The sequence below is a fragment of the Crassostrea angulata genome, chromosome 5, assembly GCF_025612915.1.
Source record: "Crassostrea angulata isolate pt1a10 chromosome 5, ASM2561291v2, whole genome shotgun sequence".
Taxonomy (NCBI): Eukaryota; Metazoa; Mollusca; class Bivalvia; order Ostreida; family Ostreidae; genus Magallana; species Magallana angulata.
In genome coordinates, this window is record NC_069115.1 from 25,634,585 (window position 1) to 25,656,931 (window position 22,347).

At 32.6% G+C, this 22,347-nt stretch overlaps 1 protein-coding gene across 1 annotated transcript; it reads right to left on the reverse strand.

The window, feature by feature from the left end:
• Positions 1 to 609: 609 nt before the first annotated feature.
• LOC128184539 (60S ribosomal protein L24-like) lies at positions 610 to 13,947 on the reverse strand. Its single transcript, XM_052854074.1, has 5 exons — positions 13,870 to 13,947; positions 13,660 to 13,735; positions 9,238 to 9,485; positions 3,738 to 3,789; positions 610 to 736 (listed from the first exon to the last, which is right to left on the reverse strand). The coding sequence occupies exons 1-5, from the start codon at positions 13,872 to 13,874 to the stop codon at positions 647 to 649; spliced, it is 471 nt and encodes a 156-aa protein (XP_052710034.1). The 5' UTR covers positions 13,875 to 13,947; the 3' UTR covers positions 610 to 646.
• Positions 13,948 to 22,347: the final 8,400 nt, after the last annotated feature.

The window sequence follows — 22,347 nt, forward strand, 5'->3', positions numbered from 1 at the left end:
TCTAATAAAATTTTGTATAATATGATTCAAGTTTTCATGTTTCAAGATATTACTCTTCATTGCTATATCCGAAACATTGCATTGATAAAAAATTTACATCGAATTTTTTAAATTACAAAAGGATACGCAAAATGAACTTAGATTAACCGCTAACAAACAAGCATAAAGAGAGACTGAGAAATATTTTTTTTTTACATCAAAATAATTCAAGAAAAAAATTCCAAGAAAAAATAAAAAACATTTCTTTATATGGGTTAATGAAAACGTTGATCACCAAGGGGTTGTATGTCGTGCAAGCACCTACTTAATAGATTGTTACACGGGTCTACAACGATGACAAATATCGAAAAGGCAATATTGTGGGTGAAGGATGAATGTGCCGGATGTCTCATATGGACAGAACTAAGACCTACCAAAGCCCTTTGGAAAATTTTATAACTCTTCTTGTCTGCCCAGATTCCTGCCAATTCTACATCTATTGGCTTACTTTATTTCCCTATATAGCCCACTTTCATTTCAAATACAGGCAACCATAACCCATTTGGCCGATTAGTCCAAACCTGAATAATCTTCATAATAATATCAATCTATAACAAACAAACAAAAATATCCAGTAGTGTATTTTTTATTTTTTCCTTTTCCAGAATCAACGTTTTCCTCCCACTCTAGGCTTGGTTGCTGCTCCGCCTTTCATTGTTGGTTTAACCTTGGGTTGAGAAGTTCTGCTGGCCTGAGTCTAGAACAATAAAAATAATTTTTCAAGAAATATAGTACAAAAGGAAGAAATCTATTTTTCTACGGAAGCTCGCTGACCACATAAAAATTATACCTTATCTGGCAAATGCAACTGCAGCTACATGATTTATCTGGCAGCCACCATATAATCTACATGGTAGCAGCCACCAAATAAAATTGAGGTAATAGATTTGTATGGACTGTGCTATTCTTTCTAAAAACAATTCTCTGGTTCAGCTAGAACCATCCAAATGAGACTTAACTCCCACAAGGCTAATTTGCCCTGTCTCAGTGTGACCACAGCAGGGTTTAAACTAGCGCTCTTTCGGTTCCTGACCTGAGTAGCTTCACGCCTATGACCATTAAACAATGTGCTCCACTGAGCTATAGGTATATGCTCCTTAAGATTAAAGTAACTTAAATATAATGAAATAATCAAAGGCATGAAGGGCCTTAACAGTTACAGGTTTGATACGACGATATTTAAATGTATTGAGTATGATTCCCTCCATTTCTTACGGAAACTTTAGTTTATATAGAGCTCTATAGAAAGTAACTAGTTAATTTATAGCTCTATAGAAACTAACAGGACCGATATCAACATGCCTCGTTTATTGATTGGTCGAACCTTAGTGGCCGAAACAGACAAAATTGAAATCTAGATGCATCTTTTATCAATTGGTTGAAACCACCATTGTTTTAAGGAAAATCAAGGACTGCATGAAATAATTCTTATGATGTCAATGTCAAACTCTAATATTAGACAATTTGTTTCTTTCTTTTATCCAACGACTGAAGTACATTAACAGTAAATTCATTTAACGATAGAAGACACAAAAATGCTTTAAATCAACATGCTCTCAAATATAAGAATACCTTTTATTCCTACGCATTATGAACTGGTGCAAAAATGTCACGACGTTAGAGTTTTTAGCCCTTCTTTTTTACTTGACTTAAAATGTCGCTGTTGCCATTTCAGTGTTTTCCCCAGAAAATTGTTGATGCATGGGGGGAAGTTTGGCAGAGTTGGTGTGCAGTGCTATGTAACAGCACCACAGCCATAATACACATCATCTATGCAAGTTTGGTGAAGTTCATCTTTCCAAGTCAAGGGTTTCTGATCCGCTTCGCTCTACATAAACCCTTGACCGAAAAAGACAACACATATGCAGGTTAACGATTACGCCATCTAGTGAGAGTACTAATTTTTAAACTTTTGTGACCTCTTGTTCTGACCAATCAGAGAATGCTTTATAAACAGAAACAGTATAGCAATATGGCTGCTCCCATGAACAAAATCAAATTCGTAGAAAATATGGATTCACTCAGACTAAAAACCGATATCAGTATGTCAAATACTTACTATTTGTCTCTAATTTATTTGACAACGGTTCAACATTGATCAATTCACAATTAACATCATTATTGAAACATCGTTTCTTCTTGGATCATGCAAACTTGTATGACACCAACCAACGTGGGAGGTTTCTAATCAAGTCAAACTCTGCCTATTCGGTCAAGGGTTTATGTACAGCAGAGCGGATCAGAAACCCTTTACTTTGGAAGATGGGTGAAGTTAGGACCAGTAATAACTAAGATATAATCATCAGATGGCACCTGCTCTAAAACTCAGCTTAAAGAAGAGGCCCATCGCTCACCTGAACAACAATAGGTATGATAAAATCAGCTTAAGTTGGTTTGTCCAGTGTGAGACAGCAGTGTGAGATTTTACTGTCTTACACTGTATTACTACGCCGCTTTAAAACGTAAACAAACGTTTTCTGCTGTAGGGAAATGCAAAATGATTGATTGAGATTATTCATTAAGTAATTGTTTTGCTTAGTTAATTACAATTTATCCTATTTTTATCGATAAAACTGTTGTGTGCTCTCATTTTGACTTGTACTATTTGAAACACGCGGAGGGATAAACCGAAAGTAATCAAAGCGAACTTTTTTTTATTTTCCAAAAATATCCAAGCTTCATATATCAGCTATTTTTAGTCCGCCTAATATGAAAGTACAAAGATGGCAGAAAACCTCGTAAAGTTGTCAAAACTGTTAGGAAGCTAAATCTGGAGTGTGGACAACTTTTGGATTACTTGTTTATGAAAAAGTAGTGTATATGAGACTAAAGTAATTTTAAAATTGTGCAACGCTCATATATCAAAATAACTTTGGATATGCGGTAATACATTGACAGATTGAATAAATTTTTAACCCTTATTCATGTTTCCATTTAGTTGCAATGTATCGTGATATGTATCGTATCGCATCTCATGCATCATGATATGTACCAAATCGGCTAAGTTCAGTATCGTCCCAGCCCTAGCTCTGATGGACAATTCTAGTTGCTTGTGGTATGTCAACCCATAGTAGTAGATATGCAGTTATTATTGATATGAAACAATCTTTGCGTGATAAATGTGCGATATCTGCCAAAGTATCCTCCAAATTTTGCACTAGTTCTATTGTAAGTAATACGGGAAAATTTGTCCAAAAGTTGACTGCTTGTTTCGATGTCAATCGGATGACTTTAATTTCTTGCCCGCTTCAACTTTTACCTATGGGCAATCTTCTAACCCTCCAATACTACAAAATGTTTGCTTTTTTTTTTTTACCTTTACTAGATTAAAATCCCAAAAATATAAAGTTGTTGATTTGAACTGCACACGGTAGCGATTTACTGAAAGTCGTACATAAAATTACCGGAAATGTCTATTGTCAAGTCCGATAAAAAATTCATGTTTTAACTTTACCTTTTTACGATAATTCAAAAAATATTGATTCAATTGACTTGGAAATCAAAAGAGTTTGTCCTTTTACCATGCCAAAGAAGTGAACAAAGTCTGATGAATATTCAATGGAGGGTTTTCTTGGAATTTTGCTTAAGAGCTGACAATGGACATACACACACGCGCGCGCGCAGCAGCGATGCTATATCCCCCTCGCAACAAGTTGCCCGAGGGGATAATTCAGTGATATTTATGATATTATTCATACCTTTTGTTGTTTCTTTAGAGCATCTTTAGCTTTCTGTTTCTCTTTTGCAGCTCTAAAAATTAAAGAACAGAAACCAATAAGTGAATTTCACAAGTCTAAGTCAACATCAAATATTTCTACAAATGTTATCAGTGTTTTAAACTCTTCAAAAAACTAGCTAGACTCTCAGGGCTGACAGCTAGTATAATTTGTCAGCCCTGTTAAAATCAACCAGCCCAAAGAAAAAAGTTGACATTTGTTTATTTCTTTTCATTAAAATATCTGTTTTAATTTCTTTCTGTCATAAACTCGTTAGGTTTTTTATTGTTCCCAGCGAGATTCTTTGAGACTAACAAAATTTGACTAAAGTTTCTTCCGGACTTCTGAGAGTATATTTGACCTTGACTGGAACTCTTAGGCATGAGGTGTGAATGCATATGGAAATGAATTTAAAAAAAACAACAAGTTCATATATTGTGGGATTAATACCATTAAACGTTAGGAAACTAACATTCAATGCCGATAGGGAAATCAAACGATGTTCAAAGTAAAAAGTTGAAACTAACATTCTACGATGATAGGGAAATCAAACGATGTTCAAAATAAAAAGTTGAAGCAGGCAGTTGATTTAATTCAGCGTATTTCTATCATAACAACCGACAGAAGTTGGGATTCAGAGAAGACGCGTGTCAAAATTTTTCAGTCTCAAAGAATCTCGCCAAGTTTACCTATATTATTTCATAGCATGGGAACTCTACCTTGCCATGCTCACGTGTCAAGCATAGTCTACATAAATTTAACACTTGTCTTGACTGGTGTTAAATGACCATACAAGGAAAGCAATAGTATGACAAGAATCAGTTAAAATTTTTGAAACCCTGATCCCGATTTTATATACACTTGGCCCTAAAAAAATATACACGTCCAGTCAGGCATTCGTACAAACAAATTTTTTAGCCCCTGCCAAAAGTAATGTGCCTCAGGCTGTCCGGCAGTTGGTTTTTTCAAACACTGCTGTTATGTTGTTTTTGTGTTTTTGATTTCAAGTCAATAAGAAATAGATCTAAGTTACTAATATTGAAGTTTTTCAGTGTTTCAAGTGTTTGATATTAACGTACTATGATCAGGGACCAACTTAGGCAGCGACTTGGTTGAAATACTTGCTTTATAATCATTTTTTTTATGCTGGAATTTCCTCCAAAAGAGAAGCTACCAACGAAATTTGACCCCCATGAACCAAGAAAATTTTGGCTACCTTTCAACATTGACCCCCACAAATAAAAATTATTCCACTGTACGCTGATGTAAAGAGACTTATGGAACGCCATGGCTGCCTTATAGCATTAGACTATAGGTACATTATGTCAAATTACCATTACATTATGTCAAAGTCCATTACGTGGTGTGAATATATCTTTACGCTAGGTCAAATCGTTATTACGTGATGTCAAAAGCACGTTAGGTGAAGTAAACATGTCTTTACATTATGTCAACTTTTCATGTTGTGATGTAAAATCATCCTTACGTTATGCCAACATTGTACAACCAAAGGTCAATACATCATGACATTATTTCGACACTGTATTACATGGGGCGAATGTATCCTTACATTATGTCAACATTTTATTACATGCTTTCAATATATCCTTACATTATATCAACACCGCAGTACGTATTGCGATTCTATCCTTACATTATGTCAACATTTTATTACATGACATCAATGCATTTTTACATTTTATCAACACTTTATTACATGGTGTAAATATATCGTTTTATTATGTCAAACCTTTATAACTTGATATCATAAGTTTATGACGTTATGTCTAAACTTAATAACGTGATGTAAATAAGTCTTTGCTGTAGGTCAGTTCTCTATTTCATGATGTACATGCTCCATTACTTTAAGGTGAAACATCATTTCGTTACACGGGGAAACATCTGCCTTTCTATATACAAGGATACGGTAAGCTTACCCAAATGTATCCAGGGGTTATTGAAACTTTGTGGAACAGAACGGAACCAGTAAAGGGTCATCCAATGGGAAAATAGAAATTTAAAAATAATGATTTATTTTGTTTTTATTCATTTCATTTCAAAATAAGATTGATCTTTAATTTTATTGTTTAAATTCGTTGTTTAAAGAAAAATATACATAATTATATTACTTACTACTCTAATATTAACATATTACAGTATTTTCACGGCAGAACTTACTAACTAGTTTAAGCTAGCAAAAAATATTCTCTATTAGTTAGAGATTTAAAACAAACGAAACGCATTCCAAAGCATACCATTTTTAAAATTACAATGTCAGCAGTACTTGACTTATTTGTAAGATTCTGGTTCCGTTACGTTCCGCAATATATTATTACCCCTGTGGATATTGGTATTCAACGGAACAGAACGGAATGAGCGTAAATTTCCTTCTCAACCTATTTTCACGCCTATTCTATACTTACAACGAAAATATATGTAACATGATTATACATTTAACTGTTTACAAAAACCAACACTCATGCTGTCGAATTATTTCATTTAATTAAAATTTAGTAAGTTACATGTATGGGGCAAACCCTGAAGACGGTACCGATTCTACCAAAAGTGTTTGCCTTTCTTTATAATAATTCTGAAATCGGCGAATACAGTTCCCCTCTCTTATTTGTGTGCGTTTTTATTATGACATATTTCTGATTTATACCCTCTGTCTGAACAATTACCTAAAACAAACATTTCATAAAAACATCTATATCAAGATGGAGAAGGTCTTTAAAGGGGTTAAAGATCTCTTGTAATTTATTTGTAGACTTTATTTCATATAAGTTATCAAGTGCCCTCTTGGATGAAAAGGAGAAAATTTATTCAGAGGAACGTAGCGTACCCCCTCCACAAACACCATTCCCACCCCCTCTGCAGCAATAAGAAAAAAATCATTTTCATAGCATAATAATTTTGTAGCAGAACGGCCATACCTACATGTGTAGTTAGGGTCAGTATCCTTAATTTAAGATAGCAATAGCAACGTTTACTTTTAACTACTAAATACTTTATTTTAACTACAAAATACTTTGAGACTAAATTTTAGAAAATTAAATATGAACTGGGTGTCTGTGCCACGACATACAGGCTTTGGAACGATAAAGAACCCTGACTGCTAAATGACTGAGTGTGTAGTAACGAACGTAATTTGAATATTATTGAAGTAAAAAAAGTATAAATCAAAAATAAAATTTTAAACCCCCCCCCCCCAAAAAAAAAACCCAATGAAGGGGTTATTTTTAGATTTTATATCCATTTCATTTTAAATATTCAAGGGCCGATGAGCACGAGAAAACTTGGATTTTAAGTAAATGTTCATTCACTCTCGAGAAATTAAATTGTCAGCAACTAAGTCTTTTACAGCTTTCAGAAGACCTATATATAGGCCTATATATATTTTCATTCTTGTATGATTAAATCACTGCTTCTTACTAGTATCTACTGTTGGGGTTTTTCTGGGTCCATTTTGTTGGGGTTTTTCTGGGTCCATTTGGGTAAATCGGCGTACCGTTTCTATATAGTAAATTTTGTATTTAAAACATGACAAATATACAAAGACCAAGGATTTCGTGTTTGTATAACGGAATGATGTTTCAACTTAAAGTAATAGAGCGTATACATCACGGAATAGAGAATTTGCCTAATGTAAAGACTTATTTACATCAGGTAATAAAGTTTAGACAAAAAGTCAAGACATTTTCGTATCAAGTAATGTACTTTTGACATAAAGTGATAAAGTGTTGACATAATGAAAGGATGAGTTAACACCATGTATTAAGGTGTTGATAAAATGTAAAAACGCATTGATATCATGTAATAAAATGTTGACATAATGTAAGGATAGAATCGCGATACGTACTGCGGTGTTGATATAATGTAAGGATATATTGAAAGCATGTAATAAAATGTTGACATAATGTAAGGATACATTCGCCCCATGTAATACAGTGTCGAAATAATGTCATGATGTATTGACCTTTGGTTGTACAATGTTGGCATAACGTAAGGATGATTTTACATCACAACATGAAAAGTTGACATAATGTAAAGACATGTTTACTTCACCTAACGTGCTTTTGACATCACGTAATAACGATTTGACCAAATGTAAAGATATATTCACACCACGTAATGGACTTTGACATAATGTAATGGTAATTTGACATAATGTACCTATAGTCTAATGCTATAAGGCAGCCATGGCGTTCCATAGAGACTCATTTATTTGTCATTTACATAACAAAATTACAAAACTTTTCATCTATAAAATGTAAGAATACATCAAATCAATTCAGTTTAACAAATTTGAAAAGTTTTTAAAAAATTTACAAAGCTGTTTTATTTTACTATCAATAGATATTAGAACCATTTTAACAAAAGCTTGGACTTTGGGTAGTTGGTGTCAAACTGCAATGTGACATAGGCCTGTCTATTTCATTGTAGGCCACTCAGCCATTGCTCTTTGAAATCAACAAGATTTGTCTGGCTTTTGAGCTAAGACTACTCAATCAGTGCATATTTCACCTGAAGCCAGCATCATTTTTAACTTGTTTTGACGAAAGAAACAGATAGTTATGTCCTACTGAAAGTCCAAGGCCTTGTTAAGGCGAGAGAAATTTAATTTTTAGTTTTACGGATCCGCCAACCCAATTTATTCGATTTTGTAAAAAAAAAAAAATGAAAAAAAAATTGTATCTTCGGATATTTTTCCGGAATTTTCAAGTTTTACAGATATTGGTTTTAAAATTACTTTATTTTATTTGAAATCTGCAAAACGGTTGACAAAGAGAGCTTTTCAAATCAATTGTAAGCGTCTCTATAACATGGAGTATTTAAGATTGAGGTCAGCCATGCATGGTTTGGCTTAAAAGTTTTTATGAAAAGCAAAGAAAATGTTATCCTGAACAAGTTTAGTAAGGTTAATACCAATACCAAGTACACAGTGGATAGTGGACAAATTAAACTTAATCATATAAGTTCAAGCAAATAATATGTAATTTTGATTAATAAAAGTTTGCCCACTGGTTTTTTTTTCCCCCTCCTCCGACCCAAATTTTTTACAACAAAATCCGTAAAACTAAAAATTAAATTTCTCTCGCCTAAAATGGTTCTAGCATTGTGCGGGTGTCCAATAATGGAAGTCTCCTTGATTTTTTAAACTTCCAATAAAATTCTGCTAGAGAATAAACAACTTAATATACGTAAAAGTGATAAAATTAAATTAAAAAAATTTAGTTTTAAAATTATTTGTTATAAAATTATTCAACACAGACACTGGAATAAGAACTTTGTTGGTACATGATCAAATCTTTTGAGAAGCCCTTTAAGATTCTAGGATTTGATCATGTGACCAACCAAGTTCATATCTCAGTGAACTTTATAACTTGCTGCTTATTTCTTAGATAAATCCCATCAGCATTCCAATAATTTTAATTTTTTATTCATGCCAGTATATAAAATCAAATCCTTGAAATTAACTAACCTGATGGCCTGTTCTCTCTGTGCCTTCCTCACTTCTGGTTTCTGGTTTCGCTTTGCCTGAATTTCAGCAAGAGAAAGCCCAGTGACAGCACGTGTAAACTTGGTAGTCCTGCGAGTTCTCTTTTTAGCAATCTCTTCAAGATTGCCTTTCTTGTGCTTTCTTCTGTATAGCACTGTCCAATTAATCTCGCGTGGATTCCTCTTCATTTTGTGTGAAGCCTCGCATTTTCCATTGAGGAACTGGAAAACCTACAACATGATGGTTACTATTATATATGAGAATTAGCACTCACAGAATTTTTAGTTGTTGAGCAAATAGAAAATTGAATAGATTCCTACTTTGACTCATCTTTTATTCAACATAAATATAAACTATCATTTTGAAACCCTCCCTTTCCTTGTATGTGTGTATGTATTTTTTTATTTATTTTTTTTCATTATTTTCTTTATTACCTTTATATGCCCAAGAGGGCCCAGTATTAGAAATAAAGTATCTATCTATCTATCATCATAAAATAGAGAAAAATGGGCAACAATACTCAATTGGTGGACAGTTCTAATACATCTCATTTTTTTAACATAAAACTTTTTAAAATAATCTTAAACTTGCAAAATATCTAATATTTTCAATGATTTATCTCAGCAACAAAGCATTTTCTTTAATATGTTCTAAAACTGACAGGGCTCTACATAACTTATTTTCTCATTCATTCAGACAAATGGCCTCAAAAAGCTGCTATGTAGCTTAAATATATCAAAATCCATCAAAGTACTGTCTACCGTGATCTTAGTATGACATGTTTTTGTCTAATTTAATTTTTACTAATACTTCCGGTTTTTCTTATATCAGTTGCATATATAGTAATGCATAGGCCTTATATAGTAATAAGAAAGACCTTTTAACATCCAGATTTTACTCTGAAACACCAAAGAAAACAATATATATCCGGAGGTGTCACTTAACTCTTAGGCTGCTGCTTTAACTTTCGCAAAGATGGCTGCCACTGCTGAATTAATTATTCACAATTAATGGTAATTGACCATAGAGTTTAAAATAATATATCACAGCAACTATATATTTATTGCTACAGTTACCAAACTTTATATATATTTAAAATGCGAGAGAAAATATTGAAGATTTCAATGCAATGCTCATATTCCTCATTTATCTTGTATATATCAATCTAGGTATGTTCAAATGTAAAAATCAATTAAAATTAATGCCTTTCATTGTTCCATTCTTCAATTGTCATATTTGAGAACCCAAATGACTGTAAAAGTTCTTTAGTATATCAATAAGTCATACATTGTGAGATTCAATTTTATTCGTTTAATTTTGAAAATTGGGTAAACAATTACTGAAAAATAAAGAAATACATGAAACACTTTATCAATGCTTTTTTTTTTATGTTGTTCTGGTTTACATTCTCAGACTGCACAATCTCTCGGTAGAGATGTTGATCAATTAAACAACAATTTCCATAAACATAATATCATTAAAAATTTAATTTAGACACGATAAAGGTTCATAATCCTCCATTTAAGTGTTTAATTTTTCCTCTCTGGTGAATGGGATGGGATATTCAATGGCGGTGGATCAACACGCGACTAGCCTACCTCCAGATCGGCATCAAATTCTCGGTCATTTCTTGGCACAAAGTTCATTAAAGACACATAAATCAATAAATTAACATCTCCTAAGTTATGTACTGCAGGATTAAATCCATCAACAGTATTTTCGTCTTTGCTAACCCCGTGAAAAAAGTTCCAAAACTTGTGTCTCGTGGCTTCACTCTACTTTTGCCACTTTGGCTACAAATTCAAAACATTCTTTGGAAGTTTACTGCTCTATAGCCTTTATTTTAAACTCTGGAAAACTCTAGAAACCTTCCGAACACATCAATTGACCAATCATAGCCATCGTGTTTTTGCTCAAAGCGAGGCTTGTGGAAACCTTAGATAACTCGCTCTCGGAAAAACGACCATAGTCGCGCATAGCAGTGGCAGACCTGAAATTTCGGTGCGACAATTGTCAGGTGAGGCAGCTAAGGGTTAACAGGTGCACAGGTAATCCTCTAGTGTTGTTACGATAGTCGCCGAATATCGAAAAATCATCGCTGAAGGCAGCAGGTCGGTGACAATCGATAGTAAGTCGTTATCATTGATAGTCATGTGACAGATATCCTTTTATTATCCAATATCCATTAAAAGACTAAAGTATTATTATACAGTGACCAACCTAGAGGACGACTTGCTTTGTGATCGGCAACTTTGCCGGAGTTTCCTCCGAAAGAGAAGTTGAAGTCGCCCTGTATGCAGAGTTTACGATTGTGCTAATTAATTAAACTCAAAGGCAATAAAATGATTATCATCAAATTCATAAGACGTTCTCACATGCTCAGTTAAACCCTTTTGTGATTAGGAACTTGCGACTGTCTTATCTTCATGGGTTATAAAAACAGGTGATACTGTGCATTGAAAATTACAACTGATGTTTATTACTTTTCATGCTGACATTACTATTAGTTTGAAACTTGTAATTAGTTAATAATACTGCCAAATTATTGCTAAAATAATTATAAAACCATTTGTTTACAGTTGTCTACAAAATTAAACAGAATCGCTACACAACGGTTGTAATTGGGTCAAAGGGTTGCACTAATGCCTCCAAAATACACAGAAGTACAAGGACTGATTTTTATTTGTCATTTAACTCACAGAATTACAAAACATTTAATGTATAAAATGTGTGAATGTATCAGATCAATTAAATTTAATTTTTTGTCAAATTAACTTAATCAAAAGTTATTCATAGAGTAAATGGTATCAGCTATTATGGGATATCCTGTACAAATGCCCTTTTAAAACAAAAGTATGATTGAGTAGCTATACTCTATCCCGAGCTTTTGCTTCCACCACTCTTCGCTTGATATTTCGAAAATAATAAATACCTTTGTGTTTAAACTACGTTCATCCACTAATAGAAAAATGGGGTGCGTCGATTTACCCAAATGGAACGTAAAATGACCCAAATAAACCCAAATGGAAACTCAATTGGAAACAAATGGAAATTAAATGGCATAATTGAAGATTTTATGTAATAATTTCAATTATATGATGAAGAATCAATAAATATGAATATTCTAAAACAACAATTTTCTTGTGTTGTTAATGATTGTTTATTGATATATGAATTTATATATAACTGTTAATATAACTATTGATATTTAATCATTTCAAGATACCTTTTTAATCATAACAATATAACTCAAATATTTATTTTCGATATTGGAAAATAAAGTACCATAGTTTTCTTCTAAATATAGATGTATATAAGTTAGTATTGTTTGCTTATACATGTACAGTATGTGGTTCATTTTCCATGCATCAAATTTTGAAGTACTTTTTGATTTCTAAAATAAATCGATGTTTGGACTGAATTTTTTTAAGGTCATATGAAATTCTAAGTAACTATTATAATCATTTGAAAATACATATTTTATTTTTAAAACATAAAAATCTTTTTTTGGTCGGAAATTATAATTTATATGTTTAATTTTTCAATTTATTCTTTTGGCTTTCAATATTTATTAGGATGGCCTCAACATGGCAAGAGCTTGACAACGTTATACTACTTATAACGGCTAACAATCCAATAAATAGATTCGAAAAAAAATATCTAAATCATGTATTTAAATCATGAAACTAATTGATAAGGCTACATTATCAAATTCTTTTTTCCATTTGGTCAGAAATTTTTCAATTAAAAAAACTCAATATATTTAAAATAATAATTGAAATTATTATATATACAATCTTCAATTATGCCATTCAATTTCCATTTGTTTCCATTTGGGTTCATTTGGGTCCATTTGGGTCATTTTACGTTCCATTTGGGTAAATCGATGCACCAGAAAAATGTCTAGATTTTCTGTTTTGAAATGCCCCTTCTATCGCTTCAGGTTTCAATACATATCCCGAAATAGAAAGTCTACGGGGATTTTCATTGCATCAGCCATTAGTACTTCCGAATAGAGAAAAGATGCAAACATTTCCCATTATATATCTCCGTAAGAAAATTGTTTTCATTCCTATACACTTTTATGAGTGAAAATGGATAATTTGTCAATGAAGATATCTTGAATATTTTCCATTTCATCGATTTCAACTGTACTTCTTTCACAGGTATGTGTATTTTCATTACAAATCATCAAAAAGTGATGGAAGCAATAACTTGGGACAGACTATAAATAAATTCAGGTAGGTAAACAAAGCTATGTATTAAGCTACGTAGCTAATCTAGTAATTGTACTGGACCTGCTGACACACATTTTACTCCAATAATGGCGTGAGATTTTTCACATAATAAAAATAACCATAAATTTCACATTGTTCTGAAACTGGAAACAAAATCAGCTCTTACCCTTCCGTCAACTTTTACGATACGTTTTCCGTGTCCTGGATATATTTTATACCCACTGTAAGAGCACAGTTCGATCCTTCATGAAAAATATAAGTTAAAACATGTAAATCATACAATGATTGCTTACATTAACAATTTAATTCTTCGCGATGTTCCCAAAAAATATCAGAATTTTACAGATTATTGTCGGTATACAATATTTTCACTCACTTCATGTTTGAGACCGGAAGTTGAAAGACCGAAAGTAGGCTTTCGGGATACCTCGCTCGATTCTTACGTATGTAGCGAAATTACTCGAGGTTTCCCGAAAGTGAAAAATTGCACCATGTTACATAGACCATGTAGACTGGCCCTCTGTCTCTATCGTATATCAGACAGGCATTGACAGTCTACATGTTACACGAATGAGGGTGCGTCGATTTACCCAAATGGACCCAAATGGAACGTAAAATGACCCAAATGGACCCAAATGGAGCACAAATGGACCCAAATGGAATCACAAATGGAAATAGAATGGCATAATTGAAGATTTTATTTAATAATTTCAATCATTATTTTTAATAAATGAGTTTTTTTTATTGAAAATTTAAAAAAAAAACATTGAACAACATTTTTCTTATAATTCTACATCAAATATTTACAGCACTTGGTACCACTTAACTAATATATAAACGGTGTGACCGTTGGACCGAGCGCAGATTTCACACTGTTTATATGAAACGCACACAGTAGGGTTCGCCTGGTTGCCTACTCAAATCATTAGCCAAAGTTTACTAAACGTCGCGTGCTCTGTCTACATTATGACGTCATTTTTCAGACGTAAAACGTACAACGTTTTGTCTTCGGAAATAGCCGAAGAGAGTTACGTTTATTATTCCGAACTTTTTTTAACTTCTTTTTTCATTGTTTATCGATTTAATTCATATAAATGCCGCGGTAATAAAATTGAATACTTTATTCAGTATCTAAAAGATCAGTTCCTTGATGTTAATGTTTTTATTTTCCATCTGATAATTTGATAAGACATACATACACCTAGTCGTGTTTCTTGATTAAAGCACTATTGGAACTTATCTGGTGTCCTCTTTTATTTCTTTTAATTAAAATTACCTTCCATTGAAACACTGGAACATTTTAATTGAGTTTAGGGGCAATAAACATCAATAAGTACCAGTCAATCAATGATCGAACTAACTTTTTAAAAACAAAAAGGCTGCCAATATGGTAGCAAGACTTTTAGGCCCCAAGATGTTTAGGCCCTTCATTGATAAGACGCTTAGGCCCCAACATGTTTAGGCCCCAAGATGTTTAGGCACCACTCTACATTTTTCTAAGTTAATTATAATTTTCATTTTATTTTTTAAATGAATAATGGTTTAGGCACCAGCATACATTTGTATAAGTTAATTATGATTTACATTTTATTTTTTAAATGAATAAGGGTTTAGGCACCAGCATACATTTGTAAAAGTTAATTATAATTTACATTTTATTATTTAAAACTTCATTTACTTTAAAAATTATAAAGAAGTATAATCTGCATCTTATGCATAATTTATTATTTTTTAAATATCATATTATTTTGTCACATCATATTATTTTCTATAATTAATTTTCTAATTAGAGATCAAAAAAACGGTTAAGACTTTCATTTACTTTGTGTATGACATGAATTAAATTGTTAAAACAACACCCCCACCGTATCATGCTCCCTCTGTAGATAGGTGCTAATTAGGAGAAGATAATGAAGAGATCCTCTAGTAATAAAATGAGGGTTTCACACCTCACTTTGGAAGTAAAATGAAGAGACGGGTCTCCAAAAGAAGACAGGCCAAATACATGTTAAGCTTCATTGGCAGAAAAATTACATAATTTGGGGAGATATCCTTTAATTGTACAAATATGATCACAGAAATAATATTTCACTCATGAATACTTTTAATGTAGAAAAACTTGTCAATATTTATTAAGAAAATTTTCAAAGTCTGTTCTTCCAGAAACCAACTTTAACAACCTATTGTATTGTGATTTTAACCTCTTTTTTTCATTATTACTCCTACTGTACATGTGATCCTTGACTGTGTTCGTGTACATTTGTATATACTGATTTTGAACCTCAAATACCAGTGAACTGGTCTTGAGCAAATAAAGAATTGAATTGAACTTGTATTTGGGTAATAAGTAGGTGAATTCTTTTGGGATATATAAGGGTTCTTAAAAATATTACGTATAAATCAGTTGCCATAAATAAGCTTACTGAACAATTTTATGACATTCAAGTGTTGTATAATTCCAATAATAGAAAAAAATACAATAATTTGTTTCCTTTTCTTGAAATATCAATAATGAAAAACTTCCCCTTATATAACATTTGTTCGTTTCTTTGTGATGAAAGTATGATTTGATCACGGTATTAACTGATTTAAAGCACGGACACATAACCATGCTGGATGAAACTTTCATTGATAACGTGTGCATGCAAGTTTATAGCATAATGTTTTTCGTGATTAAAGTTTTTCAAGAACTTGTATATAAAGTAAACAACGCCATGTTTGCGTAACGATTGTTAGTTTACTACAAATTAAAGTAAATTGCATTTATTGGCTCCAAAGTGCTTAAAAGCCATGTTCTTTCAACTATCAGTTATTATTATAAACAACAGGTGCCTAAACATCTTGGGGCCTAAACATCTTGGGGCCTAAACATCTTACCTGGGGCCTAACCGTCTTGGGGCCTAAACATGTTGGGGCCTAAACGTCTGCAATTCGCCAATATGGCGGCGCCCAGGGCTGGAAGAAATTATTTTGGGCCTTAGTACCCCTGATTCAACTTTCATTTTTCACTGATTTTCTTATATATACGTGTTACCATTAATCCTCGCTTCGCGAGGCGGGCTTCGCCCGCCTCTCGCTGCGCTCGGTATTAATAAAATCATATATTAACATTGTAACTACATCGTTGTAGAAACAGAAATAAGATTGTATTTAGAAACTGTTCCTATCGTGTTAAACACGACGCCCTACCAGGGCCCGGACTCAGTTACCTCAAACAATCTTATTCTAAAACAATTTCATTAATAAGTTTTTATAGGTACCACTTTACTATTAATAACTCATATATTAACATTGTAACTACATCGTTGTACAAACAGAAATATCAGACTGTATTTAGAAACTGTTCCTATCGTGTTAAACACGACGCTCTACCAGGGCCCGGACTCAGTTACCTCAAACAATCTTACTCAAGAACAATTATATTAATAAGTTCTTTTATGAAAAAAGTCATAAATTGGTGTTTTTATTATTATAATGATTTTTCACAAGTCACTATTTGGTTTATCACATTCGGTGGTATTTGGTTTGTCACATTTGATGTCACATATGATGGTTGAATCAGATATTTCCATATGATTATATATCAACAGTTATATTAATAGTTATATATAAATTCATATATCAATAAAGAATCATTAACAACACAAGAAAATGTCGTTTTAGAATTTATATTTATTGATTATTCATCATGTAATTGAAATTATTAAATAAAATCTACGATTATGCCATTCAATTTCCATTTGTTTCCATTTGTGATTCCATTTGGGTCCATTTGTTTCCATTTGGGTTTCCATTTGTTTCCATTTGGGCTCCATTTGGGTGCGTCGATTTACCCAAATGGACCCAAATGGAACGTAAAATGACCAAAATGGAAACAAATGGAAACAAATGGAAATTGAATGGCATAATTGAAGATTTTATTTAAAAATTTCAATCATTATTTTTAATAAATGAGTTTTTTATTGAAAATTTTCAACAACAAAAAACATTGAACAACAATTTTTGACCAAATCGAAAAAGAATTAGATAATGTAGCCTTATAAATTTGTTTCACGATTTAAATGCATGATTTAATTTTTTTTAATCTATTTATGGGATTGTTTGCCGTTATAAGTAGTATAACGCTGTCCAGCTCTTGCCACGTGGAGGCCATAATTTTGAAATAAAAAATATTTAAAGCCAAAAGAACAAATTGAAATAATTACAAATAAAAATATTTAAAGTCAAAAGAACGAATTGAAAAATTAAACGTAAACATTATAGGGCCTAATTTCCGAGCAGAATATTAAAAAAAAAAATTTTTTTGTTTAAAAATAAAATATGTATGTTAAAATAATTAATGGTTACTTAGAATTTCATAAGACCTTAAAAAAAAATTAGCCCAAAAATCGATTTGAAAATCAAAAACTTAATTCAAAAATTGATGCATGAAAAATGAACCACATACTTTACATGTATAAGCAAACAAAAAACATAATATCAAAACATGCACTACAGGATTGGTTTGAGCTACTATTTGAATGATTAAATGCACTATTAAAAGAAACAACAGAACAGCACTGTACATGTATTTACAGCCCCTAAATTATTTAACATGCATAACAATAATTTGCCATCTAACTAACTTATATACATTTTTACATCTATATTTAGAAGACAACTATTATTTATGCATATTTCCCTAGATAGAATAACATTTTTCTTATAATTCTACATCAAATATTTACAGCACTTGGTACCATTAAACTATTAATAAATCATATATTAATATTGTAACTACATCGTTGTACAAACAGAAATATCAGACTGTATTAAATTAAGAAACTGTTCCTATCGTGTTAAACACGACGCCCTACCAGGGCCCGGACTCAGTTACCTCAAACAATCTTACTCAAGAACAATTATATTAATAAGTTCTTTTATGAAAAAAGTCATAAATTGGTGTTTTTATTATTATAATGATTTTTCACAAGTCACTATTTGGTTTGTCACATTTGATGTCACATTTTATGGTTGAGTAAATCATCAATGTGGACACGGCGTTGAACAGGCAATCCCCATCACCGCTTGCCCTGACGGCAGTGTCGTTGGCATCTGGGAAGTAAAACTGGTGCAACAATCTGTCCGATATTTGATCTAGAACCATGTTGGCAATTGTTGCTGGTTCATTGTGGATTTATTTAACCAATATCGAAAATAAATATTTGAATTATATTGTTATAATTTAAAGATATTTCGATATGATTATATATCAACAGTTTTATTTATAGTTATATATAAATTCATATATCAATAAAAAATCATTAACAACACAAGAAAATGTCGTTTTAGAATTTATATTTATTGATTATTCATCAAATAATGATTGAAATTATTAAATAAAATCTTCAATTATGCCATTCAATTTCCATTTGTTTCCATTTGTGATTCCATTTGGGTTCATTTGTTTCCATTTGGGCTCCATTTGGGTCAATTTGGGTCATTTTACGTTCCATTTGGGTACCGGTGTCATATAATATTTTGAACCCCGCGATATATTGAACCCGGGTTCAAAATATCGCTGCGATATATTGAACCCCCCCCCCTCCCCATAAAATATTGAACCCGGGTTCAATATTTTATGGCCGCGATATTTTGAAACCCTCCCCTCTATTTTCATTGCTTTTGGAGAGGGGGTTCAAAATGTTATGGCTGCGAGATATTGAACCCCCTACCTATTTCTAATTCCCATTGGAGAGGGGGTTCAAAATATTATGGCCGCGATGTATTGAACCCCCTACCTTTTTCCAATTCCCATTGGAGAGGGGGTTCAAAATATTATGGCCGCGATATTTTGAACCCCCCTCTTTTTTCATTGGTATTGGAGAGGGGGTTCAAAATATTATGGCCGCGATATTTTGACCCCCCCCCCTCTCTATTTTCATTGCTTTTGGAGAGGGGGTTCAAAATATTATGGGCGCGATATTTTGAACCCCCTACCTCTTTCCAATTCCCATTGGAGAGGGGGTTCAAAATATTATGACCGCGATATTTTGAACCCCCCTCTATTTGTCATTGCTATTGGAGAGGGGGTTCAAAATATTATGGCAGCAATATATTGAACCCCCTACCTATTTCCAATTCCCATTAGAGAGGGGGTTCAAAATATAATGGCCGCTATATTTTGAACCCCCCTCTATTTTTCATTGCTACTGGAGAGGGGGTTCAAAATATTATGGCTGCGATATATTGAACCCCCAACCTATTTCCAATTCCCATTGGAGAGGGGGTTCAAAATATTATGGCCGCGATATTTTGAACCCCCCTCTATTTCTCATTGCTATTGGAGAGGGGGTTCAAAATATTATGGCTGCGATATATTGAACCCCCAACCTATTTCCAATTCCCATTGGAAGGGGGTTCAAAATATTATGGCCGCGATATTTTGAACCCCCCCCCCCTTTATTTTTTATTGCTTTTGGAGAGGGGGTTCAAAATGTATAATGGCTGCGATATATTGAACCCCCTAACTCTATGTGTATTTCTAATTCCCATTGGAGAAGGGGTTCAAAATATTATGGCCGCGATATTTTGAACCCCCCTCTATTTTTCATTGCTATTGGAGAGGGGGTTCAAAATATTATGGCTGCGATATATTGAACCCCAACCTATTTCCAATTCCCTTTGGAGAGGGGGTTCAAAATATCGCGGCCATAATATTTTGAACCCCTTCTCCAAATGGAATTGGAAATAAGTAGGGGGTTCAATATATCGCAGTCATAATATTTTGAACCCCTTCTCTAATAGCAATAGAAAATAGAGGGGGGTTCAAAATATCGCAGCCATAATATTCTGAACCCCCTCTCCAAAGGGAATTGGAAATAAGTAGGGGGTTCGATATTTTAGGGGGGGGGGGGTTCAATATATCGCAGCGATTTTTTGAACCCGGGTTCATAATATCGCATAATATATTGAACCCGGGTTCAATATTTCGCAGTATCAAAATATTATATGACACCGGGTTAACCCGGCACCTGGTGAACTTAGTCTCGTTCAACCAGACGCTCGGCTGTCTCCGTAAAACTCCGACGAGCAGAGAGTCGGAGATTTACGGAGACAGCCGAGCGTCTGGTTGAACGAGACTACTGGTGAACTCGGCACCGAGAATAGTGAACTCGGCAGCCGGTTAACTCGGCATCTGGTGAATTCGGCATTTGTATATTATTCATTTATCTCTTTGTTTCTCATTCTAGACACACATTTTTGAAAAAATTGAATTTGTTACACAATGTACGACTGCACCTTTATCATGGAAATGTCTGTTTATGAAGAAAGGTGAGTTTTTCAATGTAACTTATTACTTACGACCACATTTATCAACAGATACGAAATAATTCACTAGCTACTGGCTTAACATATATTTTGAATTGAATGAATTGATATAATTTATGTAAGAATTTATCTTTCTATGAAAATTTTATGAACATTTGCACATTTGGTTGTTATCGGTCCAGTCTAGTTTCATCTTGGCGAGATGATCTTCACATTCATCAATGAGCATATCAGAGGCGCTCCCCCAGCTAATTACGGAGAAAATAGGCCTAGTTAAAAGATGAATTGAGACAATTAATCCATATAACCATATTATTGCTAAATGTAGTAAAAATACTTACAATAATTACTATAGGCAGAAATAATTAAAGGAGACGGATTGAATATCAGAAATGATTAGTTTGTGGTTTTTAAATTATTTTCTTATCATGTTCTTAAGGTATCCCACTCCTCAATCTTCTTGTATCAAGAACTTCTTGAGAAGTATTCTATTGAAATCTGTAGACAAAACACACTTAAATAATACAAAGATAATGGGAGGTCAGTGTTCATCCCTCTGAGTTATGGTCAAATAAATTTGACCTTTTTGCACCTAAAATGCGATTTCAGCCTGATTAGGATTTGTTTCAGAATTTTCGATTAAGCAAACTCTTTTTTTTTTAAATGTTGCTTTTAATTATGTACAATGGTCACACTGAATAGAGGGATTACGAAAAAAAAAATTGCATGAACTGCATAAATGTTTGTATGACCTTTTTGCACTTAAAATAGACAATTTTTATAATAGTTTTGAATATCAAGAATTTTAGAAGATTAATCCAGTTTGCCTACATATGTATTCAGTATCATTTTGACATAATAAAACATGGGGGTCAGTGATTTCAAATTTTAGATACATGGCTTCAAAGGTAAAATTATTGCAAAATTTGGCTTCAAAAAATTTAGACATTTTCTATATATTTGCATGATTTTATGCTAAACGTCTACCACTCTCTCAAAATTTAGTTTAGTACAAGTCATAGAGAACCTATAGAACATGTCACAAACCTATCAAATGTTAAAAATGAGAATAATGAATAAAGTATTATAAAAAGAAAAGTATATTGAAAATTCATAAAATTGCTTGTTTCTGTCATTTTCGACTTAAAAACCTTCCGCACGAGAAAATAGTTCCCCCCAAAACTTGTTCGTTTCTTGAATTCAAATGGATTTTCTTTACGAATGTTGTGTAATTATGAAATGATGATCTTTTTGTGAGGTTTAAATTAATAAAATCATATTCATTTAAAATATAATGAACATCTGCGCAATGAAATCAAAACATGAGGAGTGATATACCTTAATTTCTTGCATTGTAGTATGTTTACTACATTTTGTTTACCATTAAGGAGCAACTTTTTCACTTGCCACTGAAATTATTGATACTGTGTGAACTAAATTGCTTGTAGTTGTATTCAATTATTTACTCATTTTGTAATTTTGTCTAAATTAAATTTAATTCATTAAAATCCTTTCAAGAACAACAACGATTATTATATTCTTA